At 49.5% G+C, this 24,642-nt stretch overlaps 2 protein-coding genes and 1 pseudogene across 8 annotated transcripts in view; 2 read left to right on the plus strand and 1 right to left on the minus strand.

Moving 5' to 3' along the window:
• Positions 1–7,444, minus strand: part of STIM1 (stromal interaction molecule 1) — a 113,107-nt gene extending 105,663 nt beyond the window's left edge. The window contains exons 1-2 of one of the 7 annotated variants that reach the window (XM_033145658.1): positions 7,364–7,444; positions 5,621–5,927 (exon numbers count right to left, since the gene is read on the minus strand). In XM_033145658.1, the coding sequence (XP_033001549.1) occupies positions 5,621–5,729 (109 nt within the window). In that variant the 5' untranslated portion in view covers positions 5,730–5,927; positions 7,364–7,444. Of the gene's footprint in view, positions 1–5,620; positions 6,466–6,649; positions 6,941–7,127; positions 7,146–7,363 lie in introns of those variants that run through there. The other 6 variants (XM_033145660.1, XM_033145659.1, XM_033145661.1 and 3 more) reach the window with 6 other exon arrangements.
• LOC117044872 overlaps positions 1–24,642 on the plus strand; it is a 934,741-nt pseudogene that overhangs the window by 723,831 nt on the left and 186,268 nt on the right.
• The window catches only part of RHOG (ras homolog family member G), a 29,866-nt gene continuing 28,951 nt past the window's right edge, over positions 23,728–24,642 (plus strand). The window contains exon 1 of the mRNA XM_033145720.1: positions 23,728–23,862. The gene's annotated coding sequence lies outside the window, so the exon portion shown is untranslated. The remainder of the gene's footprint in view (positions 23,863–24,642) is intronic.

The following is a 24,642-nucleotide window of genomic DNA, read 5'->3' on the forward strand; positions in this document are numbered from 1 at the left end:
GCCATTTGCATGCCTCTAGGACGCAGCCCAGCAGCAGAGATCAGCAGAGGAAGGGTGAAACCTTAAGCCTTTTTTCTTGTCCTTTTTAAACTCTTGCTCACACCAGAATTACTCAGGATCTGATGCATGTTCAGGCACCTTCCGTTATTTGCGAGGCAGCTCCAGTTCAAAGAGCCTAACAGTGCATAGCGTTTCGTTTTGTGTGTGTTGTGTATTGCTTGTTGTTGCTTTAGCTGCTTAGATGTCTCCAATGTGGTACAGAAATATTTATTATACCACAGCGCACTCTTTGTCCATGGACTCAGTCGACCACAGCAAACTATGGCAAGTACTTAAAGAAATGGGAGTGCCTGATCACCTCATCTGTCTCCTGAGAAATCTCTATGTGGGACAAGAAGCTACAGTTAGAACTGGATATGGAACAACTGATTGGTTCAAAATTGGGAAAGGAGTATGACAAGGCTGTATATTGTCTCCCTGCTTATTTAACTTATATGCAGAAATCATCATGCGAAAAGCCGGACTGGATGAATCCCAAACCAGAATTAAGATTGCCGGAAGAAATATCAACAACCTCAGATATGCAGATGACACAACTTTGATGGCAGAAAGTGAGGAGGAATTAAAGAACCTTTTAATGAGGGTGAAAGAGGAGAGTGCAAAATATGGTCTGAAGCTCAACATCAAAAAAACTAAGATCATGACCACTGGTCCCATCACCTCCTGGCAAATAGAAGGGGAAGAAATGGAGGCAGTGAGAGATTTTACTTTCTTGGGTTCCATGGTCACTGCAGATGGTGACAGCAGTCACGAAATTAGAAGACGCGTGCTTCTTGGGAGGAAAGCAATGACAAACCTAGACAGCATCTTAAAAAGCAGAGATATCTCTTTGCCGACAAAGGTCCGTATAGTTAAAGCTATGGTTTTCCCAGTAGTAATGTATGGAAGTGAGAGCTGGACCATAAAGAAGGCTGATCACCAAAGAATTGATGCTTTTGAATTCTGGTGCTGGAGGAGACTCTTGAGAGTCCCGTGGACTGCAAGAAGATCCAACCTATCCATTCTGAAGGAAATCAGCCCTGAGTGCTCACTGGAAGGACAGATCCGGAAGCTGAGGCTCCAATACTTTGGCCACCTCACGAGAAGAGAAGACTCCCTGGAAAAGACCCTGATGATGGGAAAATGGAGGGCACAAGGAGAAGGGGACGACAGAGGATGAGATGGTTGGACAGTGTTCTCGAAGCTACCAACATGAGTCTGACCAAACTGCGAGAGGCAGTGGAAGACAGGAGTGCCTGGCGTGCTCTGGTCCATGGGGTCATGAAGAGTTGGACACGACTAAACAACAACAAAAGCGCACTCTTTTAGACTATCCTGCAACCTGAAGGTGGCACAGAATTAGTCAAAGAGATTTTCACAAAAACAGTTAGGCCTACAGTATGTTTATTCACCAACTGAACACTGAGCAGATTTAGACTCATGTCCGTGACAGTTTGTTCAAGCAAGTGCAACCCCAATAGGAAGCACCTAACGGGCCTATTCTGCTTCTGCCCTGGAGTCTGCCTGACTTGAGTTAACTTCGGGGCTTCAGAATTTACTTGCAATACTGAAAAGCCCGAGGAAATCCACACAAGACAAAGAGGATACAAAACAAGAAGAAGAAGAAGAAGAAGAAGAAGAAGAAGAAGAAGAAGAAGAAGAAGAAGGGAAGGAAGGAAGGAAGGAAGGAAGGAAGGAAGGAAGGAAGGAAGAACAAACCAACTATGTGTTTTTAGCTTAGAGGAGGCAGGGGTAACCAGACTGGCAGCTCTTTATGCACCTGAAAAGGGCAACACCTGAGCACAACCTCCTTCCTGCTGGCCTCTCGCAGCAGGTATTGACAATGAGGGGGCAGTGGGGACATTGAGTAATTTTGACAGCCTGAGCATTACAAGTTGCCAAGCGAGGCCACAGTCCTGACAATTGTAATTATTTTAAAACATGCTGGATAAACATTTGATCTGGCGCAGAGTAAAGAAGCAGGTGTGGTAACTGGCTGTCATGGTAAGTATCAGAAGCCCAAGCAACAGGTTTATGGCCAGCTGTAAAAAAGCGATTACCCTGTAGAGCTGAAATTCATCACTGCTCCCGCAGGTCCTTTTCTGACACGAGAGAAGAGCTAAGTGAGACTCAACAAGACTCGGAAGGGGAAGGACACATGACCAGATCTGCAGGTGGTTAGGAAAGGAAGTTATCCTTTATCGCACATCAACTGGCAGGCTGATCGCTGCAAACTCACATTGTATCATAGCCCACATTTTTTCTCTGACACTCAAGGTGGTGTACATGGTTCTCCCTGAATCCACACAACATGGCCGAGTGGGGGATCTGAGCCCTGATCTCTCAGGTTTTGGTCCAAACACTCGAACCTAGACCTTACCAAACTTTTCATGCTGGCGACACACTTTTGAGACATGCATCATTTCGTGACACAGCAATTCAGTTTTACTAGCAAACCAGAGGTTAAGCTAACCCCTCTCCAGCCCTGGGAGGAGCGTTTGCACGATAACACACTAACGTGTCACGACACAGAGTTTGGAAAGCTCTGTTCTAAATACTACATACGCTAGTTGGCTCTCTGGTCCTCACAGAAAAATCATCGGGAACAAATTTTATTTCTGCTGAGTGTTTAGCACCCCAAGAAGGAAGTTGCTTGAGATATCCATTGGTCAAGAGAGGACTTCAGTGAACATCCTTCCTACAGAAGCCCTCCAGCACCTACATCTACATCTGATTCTCCAAGCAACAGCTGTCACTTTCAACAACCAAACGCCTGCAAAAGTCCAAATTTGGCAAGCAGGAAAACTTTGAAACCAAATTAAGCTCTGGATCTTCGACTCTGCCCATGCAACAATGGAAAAATAGAGGACTTTACAGTATTCACTTCTTCCTCTACTGCCCACTATATGCCTCAATAAGATCCAGGCTTCTCCCTCTAATCCCGCCGACTATCGCCAGGGACGACGACCGCATGAAATATCTACTGGTGGATGCGAACCCCTTGGTTTCACGTGGAGTGGCCATCTACATATTACAGGCCCTGAAACTCAGGACCACCTTTTTGGCCAACTTCCCTTAGCCTTAGTCTTATGTATATTCCCAACATGGACACTGTCGTCATGCCCGCTAGTGCTTTTTATTTTATTTGTTTTATCCTGTACGATTTTACTTCCAATTGTTTTAACTGTATCTGTTGTATTCTTTGCATAATTGTGTCAGGCTACTGCCTGGTCTTTTACTATGTGCTATGGCCAAAGGGCTAATGCAATAAATAAATTGATTGATTGATTAAGCTAGGCATGTTCTGCACAGAATAGGACCAACAAGTTTTTTATGTGGCTGTGGCTGAAGACTTTGGCTTCCCAGCTTGTTTAAAGTTCTGGCACCAGAGATAAAGGAGTTTCAGTTTGCCAGTAAGGCCTGCAGACACTGCTAGAAGAACCAGCCGCTAAGGGTTTTCATACTGGAAAACTAGTGTTTCCAGAAATGTGGTTGCCGCTGGGAAGCCTTAGAAATGCCAAGGAAATTACTGCTGCTGGTTTGCTAATACTTGCAAGTCATGTTATGTAAAAAATAACTGTTCACCTCTCTGTGGCAGTAATACAGGATGCAAGTGGGGTTCGGTATTGGCAACATGTGCAGCGCACCTTGAGAACTGCCACACTGGATCGTGTGCTCACATGCAGGTTACTACTAACGCGATAATCTCTTCCTGTCATTTGTTTGCCAGCATCTAGTTTTCGTTCCTCTTTTATATGAAGTCTAACAGTGGACGCTAGTTACAGGTGGGTAGCCGTGTTGGTCTGCCATAGTCGAAGCAAAATAGAAAATTCTTTCCAGTAGCACCTTAGAGACCAACTGAGTTTGTTCTTGGTATGAGCTTTCGTGTGCATCTGTTTCAGTGTATCTGAAGAAGTGTGCATGCACACGAAAGCTCATACCAAGAACAAACTCAGTTGGTCTCTAAGGTGCTAGTGGACGCTAGAACTGCCACCCTCCTCTCCATACACAGTATCTATTCCTTGTGGCAGTGAATTCCACAGTCCAGGGCTCAGGAAATGGCAACAGGCTGCCTCTTCCTCAGCACTTACTGTATATACTTGAGTATAAGCCTAGTTTTTCAGCACATTTTTTGTGCTGAAAAAGCTGCCCTCGGCTTATACTCGAGTGAGGCGGGCGGTGGGGGTGGCGAGAAAGAAGCCCTTTCTCTTCGCTCGTGCCGCCACCCGCTCTCCCCAGTCAACCATTCCTTAAGAAGTGTACAAGAACAGCGGTTCTTTACTCTCCCCAGGCAGCTTGTTCCATTCCTGAACTGCTCGCATAAATGCAAACTTGGCAAAGGAGGAAGAGGAAGGACTGCTTTTGGGCTGCTTGTTCCTCCTCCTCCTCCACAGCGGCAAAGGTGAACCGGCTTATACTTGAGTCAATAAGCTTTCCCAGGTTTTTGTAGGAAAATTAGGTGCCTCGGTTTATATTCGGGTCGGCTTATACTCGGGTATATACGGTATTTGTGCTATTGTCAATTGAGGAGAGAGAAACTCAGGGTCCATTATGACCCCACCCCCTTCCCTCAAACAAAGGTCAACAAGGACATTTCCCATTCCTCTTGGGAATTCCAACAAGAAAAACCACTTAGAAACTGGTGTGCAAAGATTCCAACTCTGACACTCTTACAACCCCCACCCCTCCCAAGCCACTTGATAAACCTACGTTAGTTAAGGAGATGCTGACATGCAGCTACCGGTATTTTAAAGACCTGCGATGCAGTTATGGGAGCTTTCAACATGAGAAACTGGCAATGGTGCATCCTAGCCATCACTTTGCAAATCAATCTCCCGCATGGGGCTTCCCTAGATCTTTAGGAATGTTCCGACACCGCAAACAAGCAGGGAACAGTGGATTCTCCTTTACTATATCCCGAAGCTCAGATATGATACAGCAGATGTGTTCTAAATACTTTTCTGTTTTACCCAATGCCTGATAAGAGAGCACGGTTTGCACCTACAGCCACATTCTTTAACTCAACGGAAAGAGGGGCAGTTGACACTCAGCAGCTAAACCTCAAGCCCTGAAACAGTCAAATTTTCCTTCCGAAAAAAATCAGCGGGTTTCAGATAGAAAACACACTTCTTCCACAAAAAAGCTGCTCTTTTTCTCTCTCTTCCGTGTAAAGCAGGAAATAACCACTTTTACTTCAAGCTAGCAGCCTTTCTTGGGGCTATTTCAAGATGCGTAGTGTTTTTTGTTTCCTAGCCTGAAATTGCCTACAGAAAGAACCACTGCGGTGTGGAGGGGAGGGGAAACTCTCAGGCACGGTAGAAAAAAAACACCAGTATAAGACCACCAAAAATAGCTAGGATTTAAGCAGACATCAGAACTCAGGTTGGCGAGGAGGGAGCTCCAAAATACTTCACAAGTTTCTTTTCTGACCCTCCAAGAAGGGAAGACCAATTCACAACTTCAACTTCAAAGCAGAGCCCCAGGGATGAAAAGATTCCAGCAGCCCGAAGGAACATTATTTTATACCCCTAAGGATTAAGAAAAGCCAAAACCAGCTCCTTACCAATAAATTTTTCCTTACCTGCTATTGTGGCATCGTCCAGGTAGGTGCCTGGGGGCCTCTCCCCCTGTCCTTGGTGCAGAAGGAAGCCGCAAAGGATCCATATGGCTACTCTGGACCATACATCCATGTTGTGTCCGGCAAAGGGGACCCTTCAGCGTCTGTCGTGTGTCAGGAGTTCTTCGGCATCGGTTCCCAACAGAAAAAGAAGACCAGATTCCCAGGGATACTCTGAGTCCTGTTTCTTTCTGTCCTTGGATTCTTATATTCCAAAAGAGTACAGGAAGTGTCCACTAGCCCAGAAGTAGAGCCAGGTTGTTTCCAAAAGCTGCAGAAGTAAAGGTTGGAAAGGCTTTAAGGAGTTTTCCCCCTAGCCGCTGAACACAGCTCGAAATTCTGCCCCAGATCCAACAGCCTCCCAGAACCTTTTCTATATCCGCAGAACAGGCGCTGAAAGGCTCGCCTTACCTCTAAAGTGGGGGGTGTCCTACAAATCCTAAACGCTTAAAAGCACCCGTTTTCAACATGCAACATAACTGGGGAATTAGTAAAAATATTCTCTGGGCTTGGCTGCTTTCTTTCGCAAATTATGTACTAGGCTGCTGAAGAAACCCAACCAATGAAGTAGTAATCTGAGCACATCCCCAAAACTGCCAGCAAGTTTAGAACAGTTTAGTGGATTCAGAACTAGAGGAGACCAGATTATGCCTGGTATAATAGAACCGTAACAGATTCTAAACACACACACACTTTTTTTTTGCCAAACTAGATTTTCAGTCTTCACACCGCAGGAGTCTCAATCTGATTGCTAAAAGCCTAACAAGCGTTTACTTTTAAGGGAACCCAGGAATCTCTCTGCAAAGAGGCACACGCAGGTGAATTCAGAGCAGCAACACCAAACAGCATATAGAAAATGTGGAAGAGGAACACGTCAGCCAGATAAAAGATTAGAGAAATGGGGGGCCCTGTTGCACAATTTGCCCCCTTTTCCTATCAAAAAGAAAACTTCCTCAGAACCAAAGGGAAAGAAAACGTCTGGAGACCAGCTACCCGCTCTCATCAGACTCCTGCGCTCTTTTCAGGAGCAAGAAACAGTAGCCTTGCGACCACCTGGATCAGACCTTCCCGGCTTGGCGTCCCCTGGATTTCACTCCGCCAACCAAAGGCCGCCAAACCATTTAATCCATTTAAACTTTGGCTTCTGCACAACTTTCAAAGCGATATTTCTGTCTGTCTGTCTGTTTCTCTCTGCTCTGCTCTGCAAAATCACTCCCTGAAATCCCTGTTATCCCTTTTCAGACTACTCTGGGCCACTTCCTTTCCTTCTACACAGCTGCCAATAAGTCTCCCCCAGGCCAGGCTGTGTGTCAAATGCCGAAAATAAAACAACAAACAAAAAGCTTCGTCAGGTCGAAAGATTCTGCGTATCTGGCTTTTATATATATATATATATAAATATATATAAAATCCTGTTAAGCTCTCGGGGAAGGCGACCCAGCAAGTCCGGCCACGGATCTTCTCAAGGCACCTGGTGGTTTTTCCACAGGAGGGACCTCCGGCAGGCCAGAAGAAAGCCCCCCACCCCACCGAGAAGAAGCGTGTCCCCGGGGCGCCTTTCACACGAGGAGAAGCTCATGCAGGTCGACGAGGAGCCTGATGACAGTCCCAGGATCTGGCTGGCTTCCTTCTTCCAGAGCAGGAGGAGCTTTTCCTTGCTGGGCCAGGAGGGGGGGGGAACCAGGGAGCGGAGGAGGGAGGCCTCACCTGCCCACAGGTGCAGCAGCCTCAGGTAGAGCTCCTGGCTGGCGCCCACTCCTCCCCACACACACACACACACACAACGGGACCCACGCACGGGTGGGTCTTTCCTCTTCTTCTCCTCAGGTGCAGGCCCCTCCCCCACACAACGCCCCCCTCAAAAAAAATATGACCCCCCCACAAGCTGAACCCCCTCCCCCCACACACACACCCTGACACCCTCAAACACCCCTTTCCCCCCCAAAAAGGGCCTTCCTGGTCTCCCAAATAGCCCCACGAGGGCTGCTCTCCTCTCTCAGGCACAGGGCACTGGGGCGGGCGGCCCTCGCTTCTTCCCACCCCCCTCCCCGAATTGGTCTCTCCTCAGCACGCCGCCCCCGCCGCCGGGGCTGCAATGGACTCTTCCCACGAACTGCCTCTTTCCCCTCCTGCCGCGCGCGCCTGCGCTCCTCACTCACGCGCTCTCTCTCTCCTCTCTCTCTCTCCACCCGCGTCCCCAAGTGGTATCTCCCACGCACGCACGCGCTCGCCGCCGCCGCCTCCCCCCCCCCTGCGCTCTCTTTCGTCTCCCCTGCCCTTTCCGCCCTTCCTATTGGTCTCTTCCTCGTCGGTCCGGCTGCCTCGGCGCTCCTCTTGCAGGAGGAGGCGGGGCTACGAGGCCCCGCCCACTCCCTCCCCCCGGCAGCCAATAGAGCGCCGCAGTTGGCCGCCCGGCGCGCGCGGCTTGCCCGGCAGCGGCCTCTAGCGGCGGCGAAAGGGGAGAGCGCGGCCTCGTTGCAGCTTCGAGTGGCGAAGCTCCGCTCGGACTGCACCAATGCAGCGAGGGGGGGGGGTGTCGTGTCCTGCTTGCGTTTCTTCATTTTATTCACTTAGAGCATTTGTACCGGCTATTCAGCCAAAAAAATATATATCCCAGTGTGGCTTACTTGAAGTCAAAACAATATGCCTCCTACCTGCAGGCCTCCCTCCCTCCCTACATAAATACATAAAAATAATATTATTTATACGCCACCCATCTGAAGAAGAAGAGTTTGGATTTGATATCCCTCTTTATCATGTGAGAAGTCCCTTACGTGGACTTGCAATTAGACAAGGAGACACCGAAGTAAGGCTTACCACTTCCTCTTTATTGTAACGCGTTTGCAAAGGCGGGCTCCCCGACCCGGGTGGTGCGAAGAGCCCCGAGCACAAGGTGTGCTCAATATTTATGCCCTAGCTGCCGCCCCTCTTTTGGAGGCTTGGCTTACAATCTACCTAGTTAACAGTACAATACTAATACATAGCCAATCTACACTAACCATTTAGACTATTTCCTTATATGGAATATAAGCTTGCCTGGTTTGCACATCTAGAAGGAAGTGCTTGCTTGCAAAAGCAACAGGATGAGGGGTACTGAAGCTGCTCTGACTGTCTGACCACAAACTCAACTGTTTTTCTATTGTGGTTTCTCTTCAGCCAGCTTTTACGTGGCATATTCTGTTATTGAGGTTCGAGGCACTTTCCATTCTCACATCTCACAATCCCCCCTCTTCTTCATACTTGCCTCGAACTCACAGAATAGGTCTTGGTATTCCCCCTCTTCCTCGTCGGAGGGTACCGCTGTGTACCGCAGGGCCATTAATTGTGTGTGTACCTGTCTTTGGGCCAATAAGGACAGTGAATTGTTTATAGTTCTGACGAATATGGGTAGGACACATGGAATCAGAACACACCCTGCTGCTATTAATCCGATAAGGGCTACTAGGGCCTGTATAACTGTGGGAGTATCCACTAGCTCGCACCTCACCGTCCCTCCCAATTCTACCCTGCAATACTGGAGTATCACGTCTTCAATATAAACAATATTACATTCCTCTGAACAATGTACACACTGCACACACCCCTCACAATGGGCACAGCAACAACATCCAAAGAAGCACTCACAGGTACAGAACAAACACATTTAGGTTACAGTCACCGTTCCTGGATTGTTTTTCTGGTTTCTGGTCCCTGATTTGGTGAATGTCACTTTCAGTGGATCGTCGGGGCTAGATGTCGCCGTCCAACTCTCGGGCGGAGCTCTTTTTACCCGGTGGTAATGGGTCCATCCATGCTCTCTGGTCCGTACTGCTGATTCAGTTGTGAGCAGGACCTGGTATGGACCTTCCCAGTTTGGGCTGAGCTTCTCCGTCCTCCACGCTTTTATCAGGACCAGATCTCCAGGCCGGAAGTTGTGCTGGTGTTCCAATAGCGGGGGCCGCTGTGCTAGTATGCCTTGTCTGTGGAAGGACAACAGAGACTGGGACAGTGACTGCAGATATTTCCGAGTAAACTGATCTCTGAATTCAATCTGTGGGTTGCCCAGGGTAGCCAAGTATGGATGACCCATCATCATTTCGAACGGAGACAACCCTGTGTCTTTCCTAGGTGCTATTCTCATCCTTAATAAGGCCAGGGGGAGATTTTTCGTCCAAGGTAACCCGTTTTCTAGATATAGTTTGGTCAGATGTTTCTTTATTTCCCCGTTCGCTCGCTCCACTTTCCCACTACTCTCAGGGTGCCAGGGAGTATGAAAGTTCCAGGTGATCCCCACCGCCTTCATTACTTCCTGCATTGCCATCTGGGTGAAATGGGTTCCTCTATCCGAGTCTATTGCCTCTACTATCCCATAGCGGGGAAGGATGTGTTCCAAGATGGCCTTACTGACCACCTGAGCCGTTGCCCTTCGGCTTGGGTAAGCCTCAACCCATCCAGTCAAATGGTCTTTGAACACTAACAAGTACTTCTGCCCCCCTCTTTCTGGTAACTCAGTAAAATCTACCTGTATTCTCTGGAAGGGCCATACCGCCAAAGGCCGCCCCCCTCTTTCTGTCTTCTTTGCTCTTGCCTTGTTAACTTTTTGGCAAATCAGACATTTCCAGGCGATGGCGTGTGCCATCGGCCACATGTCCCTACTCCAATACAGGGGCTTAACTAGATTAACCATTCCTTCTGTGCCCAAATGACTCCCCTCATGTACTTTTTCTAATACGTTCATCATGGTAGATCTGGGGAGAACCTTCTGTCCCTCCGGGGTTTCCCATCCATCGTCTTTTCTTTCCCACCCTTCCTTCTCAAAATACTCCTTTTCCTTTATGGTAAACACAAGGTTAACCAAACTCTGCGGGTCAACCGCTGGTATCCGCAGAGTACACTGCTGAATTATTTCTTCCCTTTGTGCCCCCCCCCTGCTGCTTCCCTTGCCCTGAGGTCTGCCCACGCATTACCCTGTTCCTCGGGACTTTTCCCTCGTGTGTGAGCTAATACGTGCACAATAGCTATTCTTTGAGGGCCCATCAGGGCTTTCAGTAACCGTTCCAAGAGGGCGACGTGCTCTATTTGCTTCCCATCCGCTTTAATGTAGCCCCTTTCCCTCCATGTCCTACCAAAGGTGTGTACTACTCCCCATACGTATCTAGAGTCCGTCCAGATAGTCACATCTAGCCCCTCAGCCAATTCCAGCGCCCGTGTCAAAGCCATTACTTCGCACTTCTGAGCCGACCAGGCGCTCAGGGAGAGCTCCACTCTCTATTGTCTCTCCATCTTCCCGCACCACCGCGCACCCTGACCTTCTATGCCCATCTTTCACATAACTGGACCCGTCCACAAACCACCTTTCCCCCGTTCCTAGGGGGATCTCTTTCAGGTCTTCTCTTACCTTAGCCATCATCTCTATATCTCTTAGACAATCATGTTCATCTGGTTCCCAATCCTTCCTTCCCCCCCTCAGGAACTCTGCTGGGTTCAGGTTCCTATCAGTCCCTATAGTAATATCCGACCCAGTTCGGAGTATCCCTTCATACTTGACGAGGCGGCTATCGGTCAACACTGTGCTTATCTGGTGGGGACTATGCACTACCAGAGCCCCCCCCCCGAAAGTTAACTTCCTGCTTTCCAGCACCAGCTCGGCGGCTGCGGCCACGGCCTGAATGCATGCAGGCCATCCCCTCACCACCGGTTCCAAGGTTCTACTCAAGTATGCCACGGGCTGGTATCGTCCTCCCCTCTTTTGGGCTAACACCCCCACCGCCGTTTGGGATGCCACTGTCACATACAAGTGGAAGGGTTTCTGCAAATTTGGTAGTGCCAACACAGGGCTTGCTATCAAAGTCCTCTTTACCTCTTCCCACCGTTCCCAATCCTCCTTGCTCCAACGTATTTCCTCTTCCCCCATTAGCTTCTTGTTCAAGAACTGAGTCAATTTTGCATACTGATCAATCCACAGTCTACAATATCCTAAAAGACCTAGCATTCTTCTTACATCCGTTTTCCCTCGGGGAGGTTGGAGTTCCACAATTCCTTTTACTCGATCGGGGTCGAGTTGTCTAGTGCCTCCCTCCAATATATGTCCTAAATACTTCACTCTACGCTGGGTGAACTGCAATTTTTCTTTTGACACCTTAACCCCCAAGGGTTAAGAGTCTTGTCAGTAAATTGTCAAAGGCTGGTGAATCCGGCGCTACCCCGGAATATTTGGTCAAGTGTTCTCTAATCCTTTGTACAAAATCCCCAGGTGATTCCTCCCTCTGTTGGTTTACCTCAAAAGCTTTAGTCAAATTGGTGCTCTGGGGCACCGCTGCCTTGATTCCTTCCAGAATCATTTCCTTTAAATCCTTCATGTGTTCTCTATGAGCATTGTTGTTAGGATTCCAATCAGGGTCTCTTAAGGGGAACTTTACATCTGCTGCTACCGCACCCTGTTGCCCCTGGTGGCGAACTTCCCAATAATTCATGGCTGCCCTTCTGATCATGGCCCTTTCTTCTGGCGTAAAAAGATGTCCTAGGACATACATAAGTTCTGTATATGTATACAGATGAGGTCCCATCCACATCTGCAATAGACTGGCCACCTCCTGACTATTTTCATGTAATTTAGGCAAGGTCTGTTTAAGTTCCCTTAACTCTGAGGGTTTAATAGGACTGACTACATATACCATAACGGGATTTCCTGCCGCATTTATTCCCCCTGGAGTCTCCCGTAGGGGATACGCATGGACCGGTGACTGACTATCCACCCCAAACCGGGCCGGGCTAAAAGGGAGATTCTCAATATCCTTCTTTAGTTGGCTTATTTCCTTAGTTAAACGGGGGTATAACGGGGGTGCCGTGGGAGTGGCCGTGAGGGTTTTTTGAAGAGAAGTGTCCGAGGGACTATACTCTGGGGGTTCCAAATCTATCAGGGACTCCCCCGACTCTCCCTCCTTTCTATTGGCAGGTCCCCCTTGTGTCCGACCTTCCGTAGGTGACTGCGCAGTCGGCTGGGCAGGCACCGGTGGTTGAGTAGTTGGAATGGGGAGGGTCTCATCTTCTGACTCCTCTCGTTTTTCCTTGAGTGGAAACTGTTTTAAGGGAGGTGGATCTGGTCCATAAAAGGTTACGTGAGACCAGACATCTACATAAGATCTTTCCTTAATTTTCTTTACCTTAATCACATAATATTTTAACTGTTTGATCCAATATGGATCAGTTTCCCCATCAGGATTACAGCGGTATCCCCCCCCCCTGGTCCTATGGGATACTCTGGCCATATTGTCCGACAAAGATTTATTAACACTACTTTGGACAGTCCCCGACTGTAGGGCTTAATGTCTTTATCATCCCACTGTAGGACTATTAGGATCAATGGGGTCCTTATTCCTCCCCTCCGGACCCTTCCTACATGTGCTCTGACTCTTCCCCATTTTCTTGTCTCTCAATCACTCACACAATTGCACGGAATCGCCTGGCCGTTTCCCTCGCGGGAGGACGGAACCGCAAGCTAATCCTCCCGCCGAGACCTACGTCCCGGTCCCCACTCACGCGTCCGTATGGAACCTCTCTTTCACCTCAGAGACAGAACACTCACTCACCCTGGTGTTTCTCACACCCTCTCAATACTCACCCCTTTCAGCTCAGTGCCACTCTCTCCCTCTGGCTGGTGAACTGGCAGGCGTCCCTGCAGGGCAAGGCAGTCCCTGACTGCAGCGGTCCCAGACCGCTAGTTCTCCTAGTACACTTAAGTCGGTTCTCCGTCGTTCAGCCCTCGGAATCTGTCACCACGGGGTCCGGACAGCGGATCTCTCCGAAAAGACCGGAGTGCCGGCTGACCCTCTTCCAGTACCCCGCCGCGCAGACCGTCGAGGGCCCCACGTTGGGCGCCAAAATTGTGAGAAGTCCCTTACGTGGACTTGCAATTAGACAAGGAGACACCGAAGTAAGGCTTACCACTTCCTCTTTATTGTAACGCGTTTGCAAAGGCGGGCTCCCCGACCCGGGTGGTGCGAAGAGCCCCGAGCACAAGGTGTGCTCAATATTTATGCCCTAGCTGCCGCCCCTCTTTTGGAGGCTTGGCTTACAATCTACCTAGTTAACAGTACAATACTAATACATAGCCAATCTACACTAACCATTTAGACTATTTCCTTATATGGAATATAAGCTTGCCTGGTTTGCACATCTAGAAGGAAGTGCTTGCTTGCAAAAGCAACAGGATGAGGGGTACTGAAGCTGCTCTGACTGTCTGACCACAAACTCAACTGTTTTTCTATTGTGGTTTCTCTTCAGCCAGCTTTTACGTGGCATATTCTGTTATTGAGGTTCGAGGCACTTTCCATTCTCACATCTCACAATCACTACCCTAAAGAGTCTCAAAGCGGCTAACATTCTCCTTTCTCTTCTTCCCCCACAACAAACACTCTGTGGGGCGAGTGGGGCTGAGAGACTTCAGAGAAGTGTGACTAGCCCAAGGTCACCCAGCAGCTGCATGTGGAGGAGTGGGGAAGCGAACCCGGTTCCCCAGATTAAGAGTCCATCGCTCTTAACCACTACACCACACTGGCTCTGGGCAGCTCCCAACAGAATATTAAAAACATGATGAAACATCAAATACTAAAAACTTCCCTAAACAGGGCTGCCTTCAGATGTCTTCTAAAAGCCAGATACTTGTTTTATTTCCTTGACATCTGATAAATAGAACATGGCACACAAAGGAAAAGGGACAAGGAGGGAAGAGGAAAATAAACCTCAACGTTTATATCCCACCAAGAAGGGCTTCCGATGAGGAACGCAGAGTCTGGGTCAGGTCCTGTGGGGAGGAGAGGCGGTCCTGGAGTACAGTATTATGGTCCTGAGCTGTTTCAGGCTTTATAGGTCAAAACCAGCCCTTTAAATTGGACCAGGACTAGCAGCTGGTTCCGTTGGACCAGGATTGATGTAATAGGCTGAAACCACGGAAGCTTACTCTAGTCAGTGTGTTTGCAGGGCGCTTGAGGGCCGTCGCAGGTACAAGGCAGCTGTGATGGCGTGGGACTTGGGATCGGGATCAGAGGGGTCGCAGCCTGCACCGGACCCTCTGCCTGGGACATCGGCTGAACCAAGTCTGGGGCCTGGTCCTGAGGAGCCTCAGTCTGCTCAGCCTCCCCTGCAACAAGACTCAGCTGAGCCGAGTCTAGGGCCTGAGTCTGCCTTGGTTCCAGATGCAGGGGATACCTCTGTTGCCATCAGCAACTGGCCCACTGCCGGCTGGGGCCGAGGCGGCTCCTGGGTCCTGTAACCAAGGGCGTCTCCCAAGCTGCAGAGACTCAGGGCTGATAGAAGGAAAGACCTGAGTATAGAATCATAGAATCCTAGAGTTGGAAGAGACCCCAAGGGCCATCCAGTCCAACCCCCTGCCAAGCAGGAAAGACCATCAAAGCATTCCTGACAGATGGCTGTCAAGCCTCCGCTTCAAGACCTCCAAAGAAGGAGACTCCACCACACTCCTGGGCAGCAAATCCCACTGTCCAACAGCTCTCACTGTCAGGAAGTTCTTCCTCATGTTTAGGTGGAATCTTCTTTCTTGTAGTTTGAATCCATTGCTCCGTGTCCGCTTCTCTGGAGCAGCAGAAAACAACCTTTCACCCTCCTCTATATGACATCCTTTGATATATTTGAACATGGCTATCATATCATCCCTTAACCTTCTCTTCTCCAGGCTAAACATACCCAGCTCCCTAAGCCGTTCCTCATAAGGCATCGTTTCCAGGCCTTGGACCATTTTGGTTGCCCTCTTCTGGACACCTTCCAGCTTGTCAGTATCCTTCTTGAACTGTGGTGCCCAGAACAGGACACAGTATTCCAGGTGAGGTCTGACCAGAGCGGAATACAGTGGTACTATTACTTCCCTTGATCTAGATGCTATACTCCTATTGATGCAGCCCAGAATTGCATTGGCTTTTTTAGCTGCTGCATCACAGTACTTGCAGGAGGAGTGCTCGCCTCCAGGCGAGGCGAGGGAATGGGTTGCCAGGGGATTGGGGCCGTCCGTTACCCCGTTGTAGATAAAAGGAAGTCAGACCCCGCCCTGGGTTGTGGGAGCAACATTGTTGGTTCCTGCTTGACACCTGTTTTGATTTCCTGCCTGAGCTCCTGACCCACCCTGGTTCCCTGCCTGCATACCTGTTCCTGACCTCACCTGACGCCCTGCCCTGTACCCAGCTTCAGCTACTATGGACTGTCTCTACCGTGAACCTATGAACCATGGACTGCACTAGGACTTCGCTTCTCGGGTAACCCACGGGACCAGCACAGCAGTCTGCATGGTACTCACAGCTCTGTCCACTCCCCGTCCTTCAGCATCTGCAGCCGGAGGTGGCTGCCTCATCGCAAGGCCAGTCCTGACAATAAAGGTAAAGGGACCCCTGACCGTTAAGTCCAGTCGCGGACGACTCTGGGGTTGTGGCGCTCATCTCCCGTTAATGGCCAAGGGAGCCGGCATACAGCTTCCGGGTTATGTGGCCAGCATGACTAAGCCGCTTCTGGCGAACCAGAGCAGTGCACGGAAATGCCGTTTACCTTCCCATCGGAGTGGTACCTATTTATCTACTTCCACTTCATGCTTTCGAAACTGCTAGGTTGGCAGGAGCTGGGACCGAGCACCGGGAGCTCACCCTGTTACGGGGATTCGAACCACCGACCTTCTGATCGGCAAGCCCCAGGCTCTGTGATTTAACCCACAGCGCCACCCGCGTCCCGATGGTCCTGATCTTTGTTGTTGTTGTTGTTGTTCAGTCGTTCAGTCGTGTCCGACTCTTCGTGACCCCATGGACCAGAGCACGCCAGGCACCCCTATCCTTCACTGCCTCCCGCAGTTTGGCCAAACTCATGTTAGTAGCTTCGAGAATACTGTCCAACCATCTCATCCTCTGTCGTCCCCTTCTCCTTGTGCCCTCCATCTTTCCCAACATCAGGGTCTTTTCTACGGAGTCTTCTCTTCTCATGAGGTGGCCAAAGTACTGGAGCCTCAACTTCAGGATCTGTCCTTCTAGTGAGCACTCAGGGCTGACTTAGGGGTGCCTTATTTAATAAAAAGCAAAAATCCAGACATTTAGCCGATTTCCCACCCGGACGCTGCTTTTGACTGCAGTATTCCGGTTATGTCCGGGGAAATTTCGGATGTATGACAACTTTTCCTGCCTGCGCTCTGTGCGTTTCTCCCCTCTAGGGGGCAGCCGGCTCCTTCCAGATCCCACAGCTCAAGAACGCCCCATGTTCTGTAGGAGAGCCTCCTGCCAGGTTTCTTCACGTCTCTCCTGGCAAATTCCAGCCCTGGATCCACAGAAGGGGAGAAGGCGACCACAGCAGCCAGGGGGTCCTCCTGGCCACCCGTCCATCTTGACCGCCTCGGTGCAGACCCAGGGCATCAAGGGTGAGCGTCCACAGCTGCTGCCTGCCATGAACCATTATTGGATTGGCAGCAACAGATACCGAATAACGGAACTGCAGAGTTTGGAGAGACCCCGAGGGTCATCCATTCCAGCCCCCTGCAATGCAGGAATCTTTTGCCCAATGCAGGGCTCGAACCCATGGCTGTGAGATTCAGAGTCTCATGCTCTACTGACTAAGCCATCCCACAGGCACTATGTTCTATGCTTAAAGGTAAAGGTAAAGGGACCCCTGACCATTAGGTCCAGTCAAGGACGACTCTGGGGTTGCGGCGCTCATCTCGCTTTACTGGCTGAGGGAGCCGACATTTGTCCGCACACAGTTTTTCCAGGTCATGTGGCCAGCATGACTAAGCTGCTTCTGGCAAAACCAGAGCAGCGCACGCAAACGCCTTTTACCTTCCCGCCGGAGCGGTACCTATTTATCTACTTGCACTTTGACGTGCTTTCGAACTGCTGGGTGGGCAGGAATGTTCAATGCTTAGGATAATGTTTAATTCTCTTGTAAATTATGCTGTTCAAAATGTGCCTTTTAAATCTGACTTCCTTTCGTAATGCTTTCGTTTGAAATGTTTGGGGTTTTTTTGTTTTGTTAGCTTTGTTGCGTTATAGACAATAACCTGAAATGCAGAGATTTAGTAGAAGAAATTCTGTTATCAGCAGCCCGATTAACAATAGCCCGATATTGGAAACAATCTATAGAAATCCTCATTGAAATCTAATTAGATAATATTTGGAATGTGGCTCTCTTGGAACGCCTTACTCACCACAGAAATGTAATTAAAGGGATTTCAAGGAGAGACACTTTTGATGGGGCTCAGCTTCCTATATTTTCCTTTCTAAATAAGATGGAAGATACTTCCATTCCACCCGCCAACACAAGAATCTCTGTGGATAACACGTAAATAAAGGTATTGTTTCTATACAGTACTACGTACTGCATATGAAATTTCATAAGAATGTACCACTGGACAAGTTACTGTGGTTCTTGTATTTCTTGTATTTAAATGAAAAACAATTTTAAAATACCAGTACTGGTTTAAAAAAAGAAACAACTTTGCTGCTTTAAATGTGAGCTCAGCCGCCTTCACAATGTTTTGCTTTGAAATCTTTAAGATAATATTTTAGTTTCCTGTTATGTTGCCTGGAATATATATGTTAAATTTGACTTTCTTCAACAATACCTTGTTCAGGATTGTTTTATCTGCTGCATTAATGTGTTGCAAACTGCTTGGAGATTTTTGTCTTCAAAACATAAAGAAGTACAGAAATTAATACCGTGGGACCTTGGTTCCCAAACTTAATCTGTTCCAGAAGTCCGTTCCAAAACCAAGGCGCGCTTTCCCATAGAAAGTAATGCAAAATGCATTAATCCATTCCAGACTTTTAAAAGCAACCCCTAAAATAGCAATTTAACATGAATTTTACTATCTAATGAGACCATTGATCCATAAAATGAAAGCGATAAACAGTGTACTGCAGTCACACAATCCATCCATCCATCAATCAATCAATCCATCAGTAGCTGAAGTAGGTTCCACACAGTCACAAAAAGAAATACATTTTTATTAAGTTTTACATAACAAATTTAAATTCAAACACATCGTTCACCTCCTCATTTAGGATTCTCTGAATCCCTTGACTTCCCTCCGCCCTTCCATGGTTACCATTGTCAGTCTCCCCCCGCCCATCTGCTTATCTTAAAGGTAAAGGGACCCCTGACCATTAGGTCCAGTCGCAGACGACTCTGGGGTTGCGACGCTCATCTCGCTTTATTGGCCGAGGGAGCCGGTGTACAGCTTCCAGGTCATGTGACCAGCATGACTAAGCCGCTTCTGGTGAACCAGAGCAGCGCACAGAAACGTCGTTTACCTTCCCGCCGGAGCGGTACCTATTTATCTATTGCACTTTGATGTGCTTTCAAACTGCTAGGTGGGCAGGAGCTGGGACCGAACAATGGGAGCTCACCCCGTCGCGGGGATTCAAACCGCCAACCTTCTGATCAGCAGTGGTTTAACCCACAGCACCACCCGCGTCCCTTCTGCTTATCTTATTTTCTCTAATTTGTTAAAAGAATAATAATAATTTTTTCATAGTTTTTTGCACATTACAAGCATTACTCAAATCCTGCCAGTTTTTAGTTGTTTACAGCGTTCTCTTAAGTACATTATACTTTCCCCCCATTCCTTCTTAAAATTCTTCTCTTCCTGGTTTCTGATTTTCCCGGTCAGTTTCTCCATTTCGCCGTAGTCCATCATCTCCATCAGCCATTCCTCTCTGGTTGGAACTTTGTCTTCTTTCCATCTCTGGGCCAGTAGTAGAAGAAGAAGAAGAGTTTGGATTTGATATCCCGCTTTTCACTACCCGAAGGAGTCTCAAAGCGGCTAACATTCTCCTTTCCCTTCCTCCCCCACAACAAACACTCTGTGAGGTGAGTGGGGCTGAGAGACTTCAGAGAAGTGTGACTAGCCCAAGGTCACCCAGCAGCTGCATGTGGAGGAGCGGAGACGCGAACCCGGTTCCCCAGATAACGAGTCTACCGCTCTTAACCACTACACCACACTGGCTGCTGTCGTTGCACACACAAATAATCTAGAATGATTTTTCATGCACCTTGAAGCATAAGGGGCACGATGCAGAAAGTCTCATGCGCAGGCTCCATTTCATGTGAGCCCTGGAAGAGCTCTCTGATGCCTGGAGTAAACGGAGAGGGTGAGTCTTTCATTTGAATGTTGTTTTGGAACAAGACCTCCCCTGAACCCACAGTGACGGCAAATCTCTCTTGCAAATGACTTGACTTACGGAGGGCTTTACGAGGGATGTTTCAGTAAGCGAAGTTTGCCTTTGATGTAGCACTCTGCGTGGGCAGAAATTTTGCCATCGTTTCGCAAAACACCCTCCTACATAAAGCCTCATCAAACTTCACACACATTTGGGCTGGGTTGTGGTTTTTTTTTTTAAATCAAAACCTTTCTGCATTGCTCTGTGGCAAGGGGCACCAGGTCTGTCTCACACTCGTCTGATCTCTGAGACTTTACAATCAGAGAATTGTGGAGTTGGAAGAGGTCTTGGGAGGTCATAAGAACATGAAAACATCTTTGGCGATCCCTCGTAGCCGAGTAAGATTGTCTTCCATGAACATGGTTTTAAAAAGGAGTCTGTAAGTGACTGTGGAGGCCAATTCTGGACCCACATGTCCTTCCACAGTGGGGACATACCAAGAACAAACTTAGTTGGTCTCTAAGGTGCTACTGGAATGATTATTTTATTTTATTTTGTTTTGACTATGGCAGACCAACACGGCTGTTGTTGTTCAGTCGTTCAGTCGTGTCCGACTCTTCGTGACCCCACGGACCAGAGCACGCCAGGCACGCCTATCCTTCACTGCCTCCCGCAGTTTGGTCAGACTCATGCCAGTCACTTTGAGAACACTGTCCAACCATCTCATCCTCTGTTGTCCCCTTCTCCTTGTGCCCTCCATCTTTCCCAACATCAGGGTCTTTTCCAGGGAGTCTTCTCTTCTCATGAGGTGGCCAAAGTACTGGAGCCTCAACTTCAGGATCTGTCCTTCTAGTGAGCACTCAGGGCTGATTTCTTTAAGAATGGATCAGTTTGATCTTTTTGCAGTCCATGGGACTCTCAATAGTCTCTAAGAGCACCATAATTCAAAAGCATCAATTCTTCGGCGATCAGCCTTCTTTATGGTCCAGCTCTCACTTCCGTACATGACTACTGGGAAAACCATCGCTTTAACTATACGGACCTTTGTCGGCAAGGTGATGTCTTTGCTCTTTAAGATGCTGACTAGGTTTGTCATTGCTTTTCTCCCACAGATGGAGCTTCCCAAATCTCTCTCTCTCTTTTAAAAAAATTAATAATCTTTATTTGATTTCAAATCTTTACAAACAAACACACACACACACACACAAACACACATACCAACATACAACCATACAATAAAAGCCCTCTCCCCGCTCCTTTGGTTTCCAGCAACTGGCATTCATGAGCATTGCAGCCCCTGACCGCGGGGGCAGAGCACAGTCATGCTGGCAATAGCCCTCCCCTGCGTGAATTTGTCCAATCCATGTAGTCCAGCCCACTGCTGCTCCATACGGGATCTCAGAGCTAGAACATCCTTGGCAGAGCCCAGCCTCTGAGATCACAGATCCATCAGATCTTGGCACAGCTTCTTGGCTCCAGCACCCTCCATACTGTATGTATGGAAATCACTGCTACAAAAGATGTAGCCAAGGCCCTGGGCAGTTTGGTGGCTGGAAGAGGGGGACATGAGAGCATTATAGGAAGAGCTTGCTGGATCAGGCCAGTGGCTCATCTCACGCGGTATTCTGTTCTCACAGTAGCTGACCGGATGTCTGTGGGAAGCCAGCGAGCAGGATCCGAGCACAGGAGCAACTCTCCCCTCCCGTCGTTTCCAGAAACTGGCACCTGGGGGCATTTCTGACTTTGCAGGCAAGGCAGAGTCATCGTGGCTGGTAGCTTTTTTGCTAATGAGTCTGTACACTTTTTGCTAATGAATCTGTACACTCGTCTTTTAAGGCTGTGCAAATTGGCATTGCCGGAAGCTAGGAAACCGACTGAAGGACAAAAGGCTGGCCAGTTGGTCTTGGCCCGGCCAGCTTAATGGAACCTCCACATCCAGTGGCAGTCCTGCTCCGAATTCCAACCAAGGGCAACGTCATTGCCCTCATCCCTCTGTCCAGTCTTGGAAGGGGGGAGGGAGGTGGGGGGTTTTGTTTCAACAGATGGGACTGTTTTCGAAAGGAGATCGCAACCAAGCTACTGGAAGCGCTTTGTGGATAGTAAGAGCGATTCAGGCAGTGAGAGATTTCACTTTCTTGGGTTCCATGATCACTGCAGATGGTGACAGCAGTCACGAAATCAGAAGACGCCTGCTTCTTGGGAGAAAAGCAATGACAAACCTAGACAGCATCTTAAAAAGCAAAGACATCACCCTGCCAACAAAGGTCCGTATAGTTAAAGCTATGGTTTTCCCAGTAGTAATGTACGGAAGTGAGAGCTGGACCATAAAGAAGGCTGATCGCCGTAGAATTGATGCTTTTGAATTATGGTGCTGGAGGAGACTCTTGAGAGTCCCATGGACTGCAAGAAGATCAAACCTATCCATTCTCAAAGAAATCAGCCCTGAGTGCTCACTAGAAGGACAGATCCTGAAGTTGAGGCTCCAGTACTTTGGCCACCTCATGAGAAGAGAAGACTCCCTAGAAAAGACCCTGATGTTGGGAAAGATGGAGGGCACAAGGAGAAGGGGACGACAGAGGATGAGATGGTTGGACAGTGTTCTTGAAGCTACTAACATGAGTTTGGCCAAACTGCGAGAGGCAGTGAAGGACAGGGGTGCCTGGCGTGCTCTGGTCCATGGGGTCACGAAGAGTCGGACACGACTGTATGACTGAACAACAACAACAACAACCACAAATATATATATATATATATATATATATATATATATATATATATATATATATACCGTATATACCCGAGTATAAGCCGACCCGAATATAAACCGAGGCACCTAATTTTCCTACAAAAACCTGGGAAAGCTTATTGACTTGAGTATAAGCCGGTTCACCTTTGCCACTGTGGAGGAGGAGGAGGAACGAGCAGCCCGAAAGCAACCCTTTGGGCTGCTCCTTCCTCTTCTTCCTTTGCCAAGTTTGCATTTATGCGAGCAGTTCAGGAATGGAACAAGCTGCCTGGGGAGAGTAAAGAACCGCCGTTCTTGTACACTTCTTAAGGAATGGTTGACTGGGGAGAGCGGGTGGCGGCACGAGCGGAGAGAAAGGGCTTCTTTCTCGCCGCCCCCACCACCCGCCTCACTTAAGTATAAGCTGAGGGCAGCTTTTTCAGCACAAAAAATGTGCTGAAAAACTAGGCTTATACTCAAGTATATAGGATATATATATATATATATATATATATATAAACAAATATATATATAAAATATATATATAAAGACCCTGATGTTGGGAAAGATGGAGGGCACAAGGAGAAGGGGACGACAGAGGATGAGATGGTTGGACAGTGTTCTCGAAGCGACTAACATGAGTTTGGCCAAACTGCGAGAGGCAGTGAAGGATAGGCGTGCCTGGCGTGCTCTGGTCCATGGGGTCACGAAGAGTCGGACACGACTGAATGACTGAACAACAACAAAGAGCGATTCAACAGTGGAATGGATGGGCTGGAGGTTTTTCAGCAGAGGTGGGATGTATGATGTACAGTAGTTGAGATTTCTGCATTGCAGGGGGTTGGACTACATGACCCTTGGAGGTCCCGCCCAGCTCTAAAATTCTATGGTTTTTCAGCTGCGATCCTTGCCTTGCAGGGGGTTGGACTAAATGACCGGGGGGGGGGGAGGACTCGCTGCCAACGCCACGACGTCTGTGGCGGAAGGCAAGCTTGGGCAAGCTCCTCGGGGCAGGGACCTGCTTGCTCGCTTGCCGACCACCCGGTCCTCTTTGGCGCAGTTGAGGACGGGGCGGTCCCGGCCCCTGTCCAGCTGCTGCCTTGGCTGCTGCGCCCTCTGTGCGCCCCACCCGCCCCGGGAGAGGCAGGTCCGCCCGGGCGCCGTCGAGGGGTGTGGCGCGCCGCCTCCGCCGCCCGGCTTGCCGAGCCCCTTCCCCGGCGGCGAGCGAGCGAGCCTCTGCTCCTTCCCCTTCCTCGCACACTTCCTCCGGCCGCGCTCACTTCCTCCGAGGCGACGAGCAGCAGCAGCAGCAGCAGCAGCAGCGACGGCGCCGCCCGGCCGGCCGAGCGCCATGAGCCCAGGTGGGTGTCCGGCTCCCCGACGGGGCGAACCCCGCGCGCAACGCTCCCTTTGCGCAAGGCGCGCCCAGGAAGAGGCGCACCCGGCGGGGCCCAGGCGCCTTCCTCCTCTCCCCCGGGCGCCGCGATGCCCAGGGCAGGGCGCCCCGGGGCATGGGCAGAGTGCGCGCTGCTTCTGGGCGCGCCGGGATGGGCTGAGTCTCCCTCCTTCCCGGTCCTGGGGCTCCGGGAGGGGGCCCGCCCGCTTGCTCCGCCAGCCGCCCTTTGGCTCCGGAACCTGGGCGGGGTGCGGGTTCATCGGGGCTGACTCGCGAGTAAATCTGGGGATTGGTAACGGCGTGGCTGAGCCGGTGCCCAAGTTTCCCAACTCGGCTCCCAACTCCGCCTTTCTGCCCATTCACACGACCGTCGGCGCTAGGACAGGTTTCCCCGCGCGCGGGCACGGGCGCACACGTGTGTTTTCGGAGCAGCCGGGCAGGTAAATTCTAGGACATCAATTCGCGGCAAATAAGGCAGGGGGAGTTCCTGAAACACGCGATCCCCCCCCTTTTGTTTTGCTTGTTGAGGTGGTACGGTCCTGAGGCGGGGGTCTGTTTGTGTCACGTGTCTTCCCCGGCATTTTTTGAATGGGTTTTGGCGGAGCCAAATGGAGGAGAAGCTTCAGCGACGTCTCTGGAGGGCGTTGGCAGCAGGGAGAGGATTGCTCCCTCGAGCTGTGTACTGTCTGCACTGACTGGCAGCAGCTGGCCGGAGGGGGTGGGGCTCTGCCAGCCCCACCAGGAG

The sequence above is a fragment of the Lacerta agilis genome, chromosome 4 (assembly GCF_009819535.1).
Source record: "Lacerta agilis isolate rLacAgi1 chromosome 4, rLacAgi1.pri, whole genome shotgun sequence".
Lineage (NCBI taxonomy): Eukaryota > Metazoa > Chordata > Lepidosauria > Squamata > Lacertidae > Lacerta > Lacerta agilis.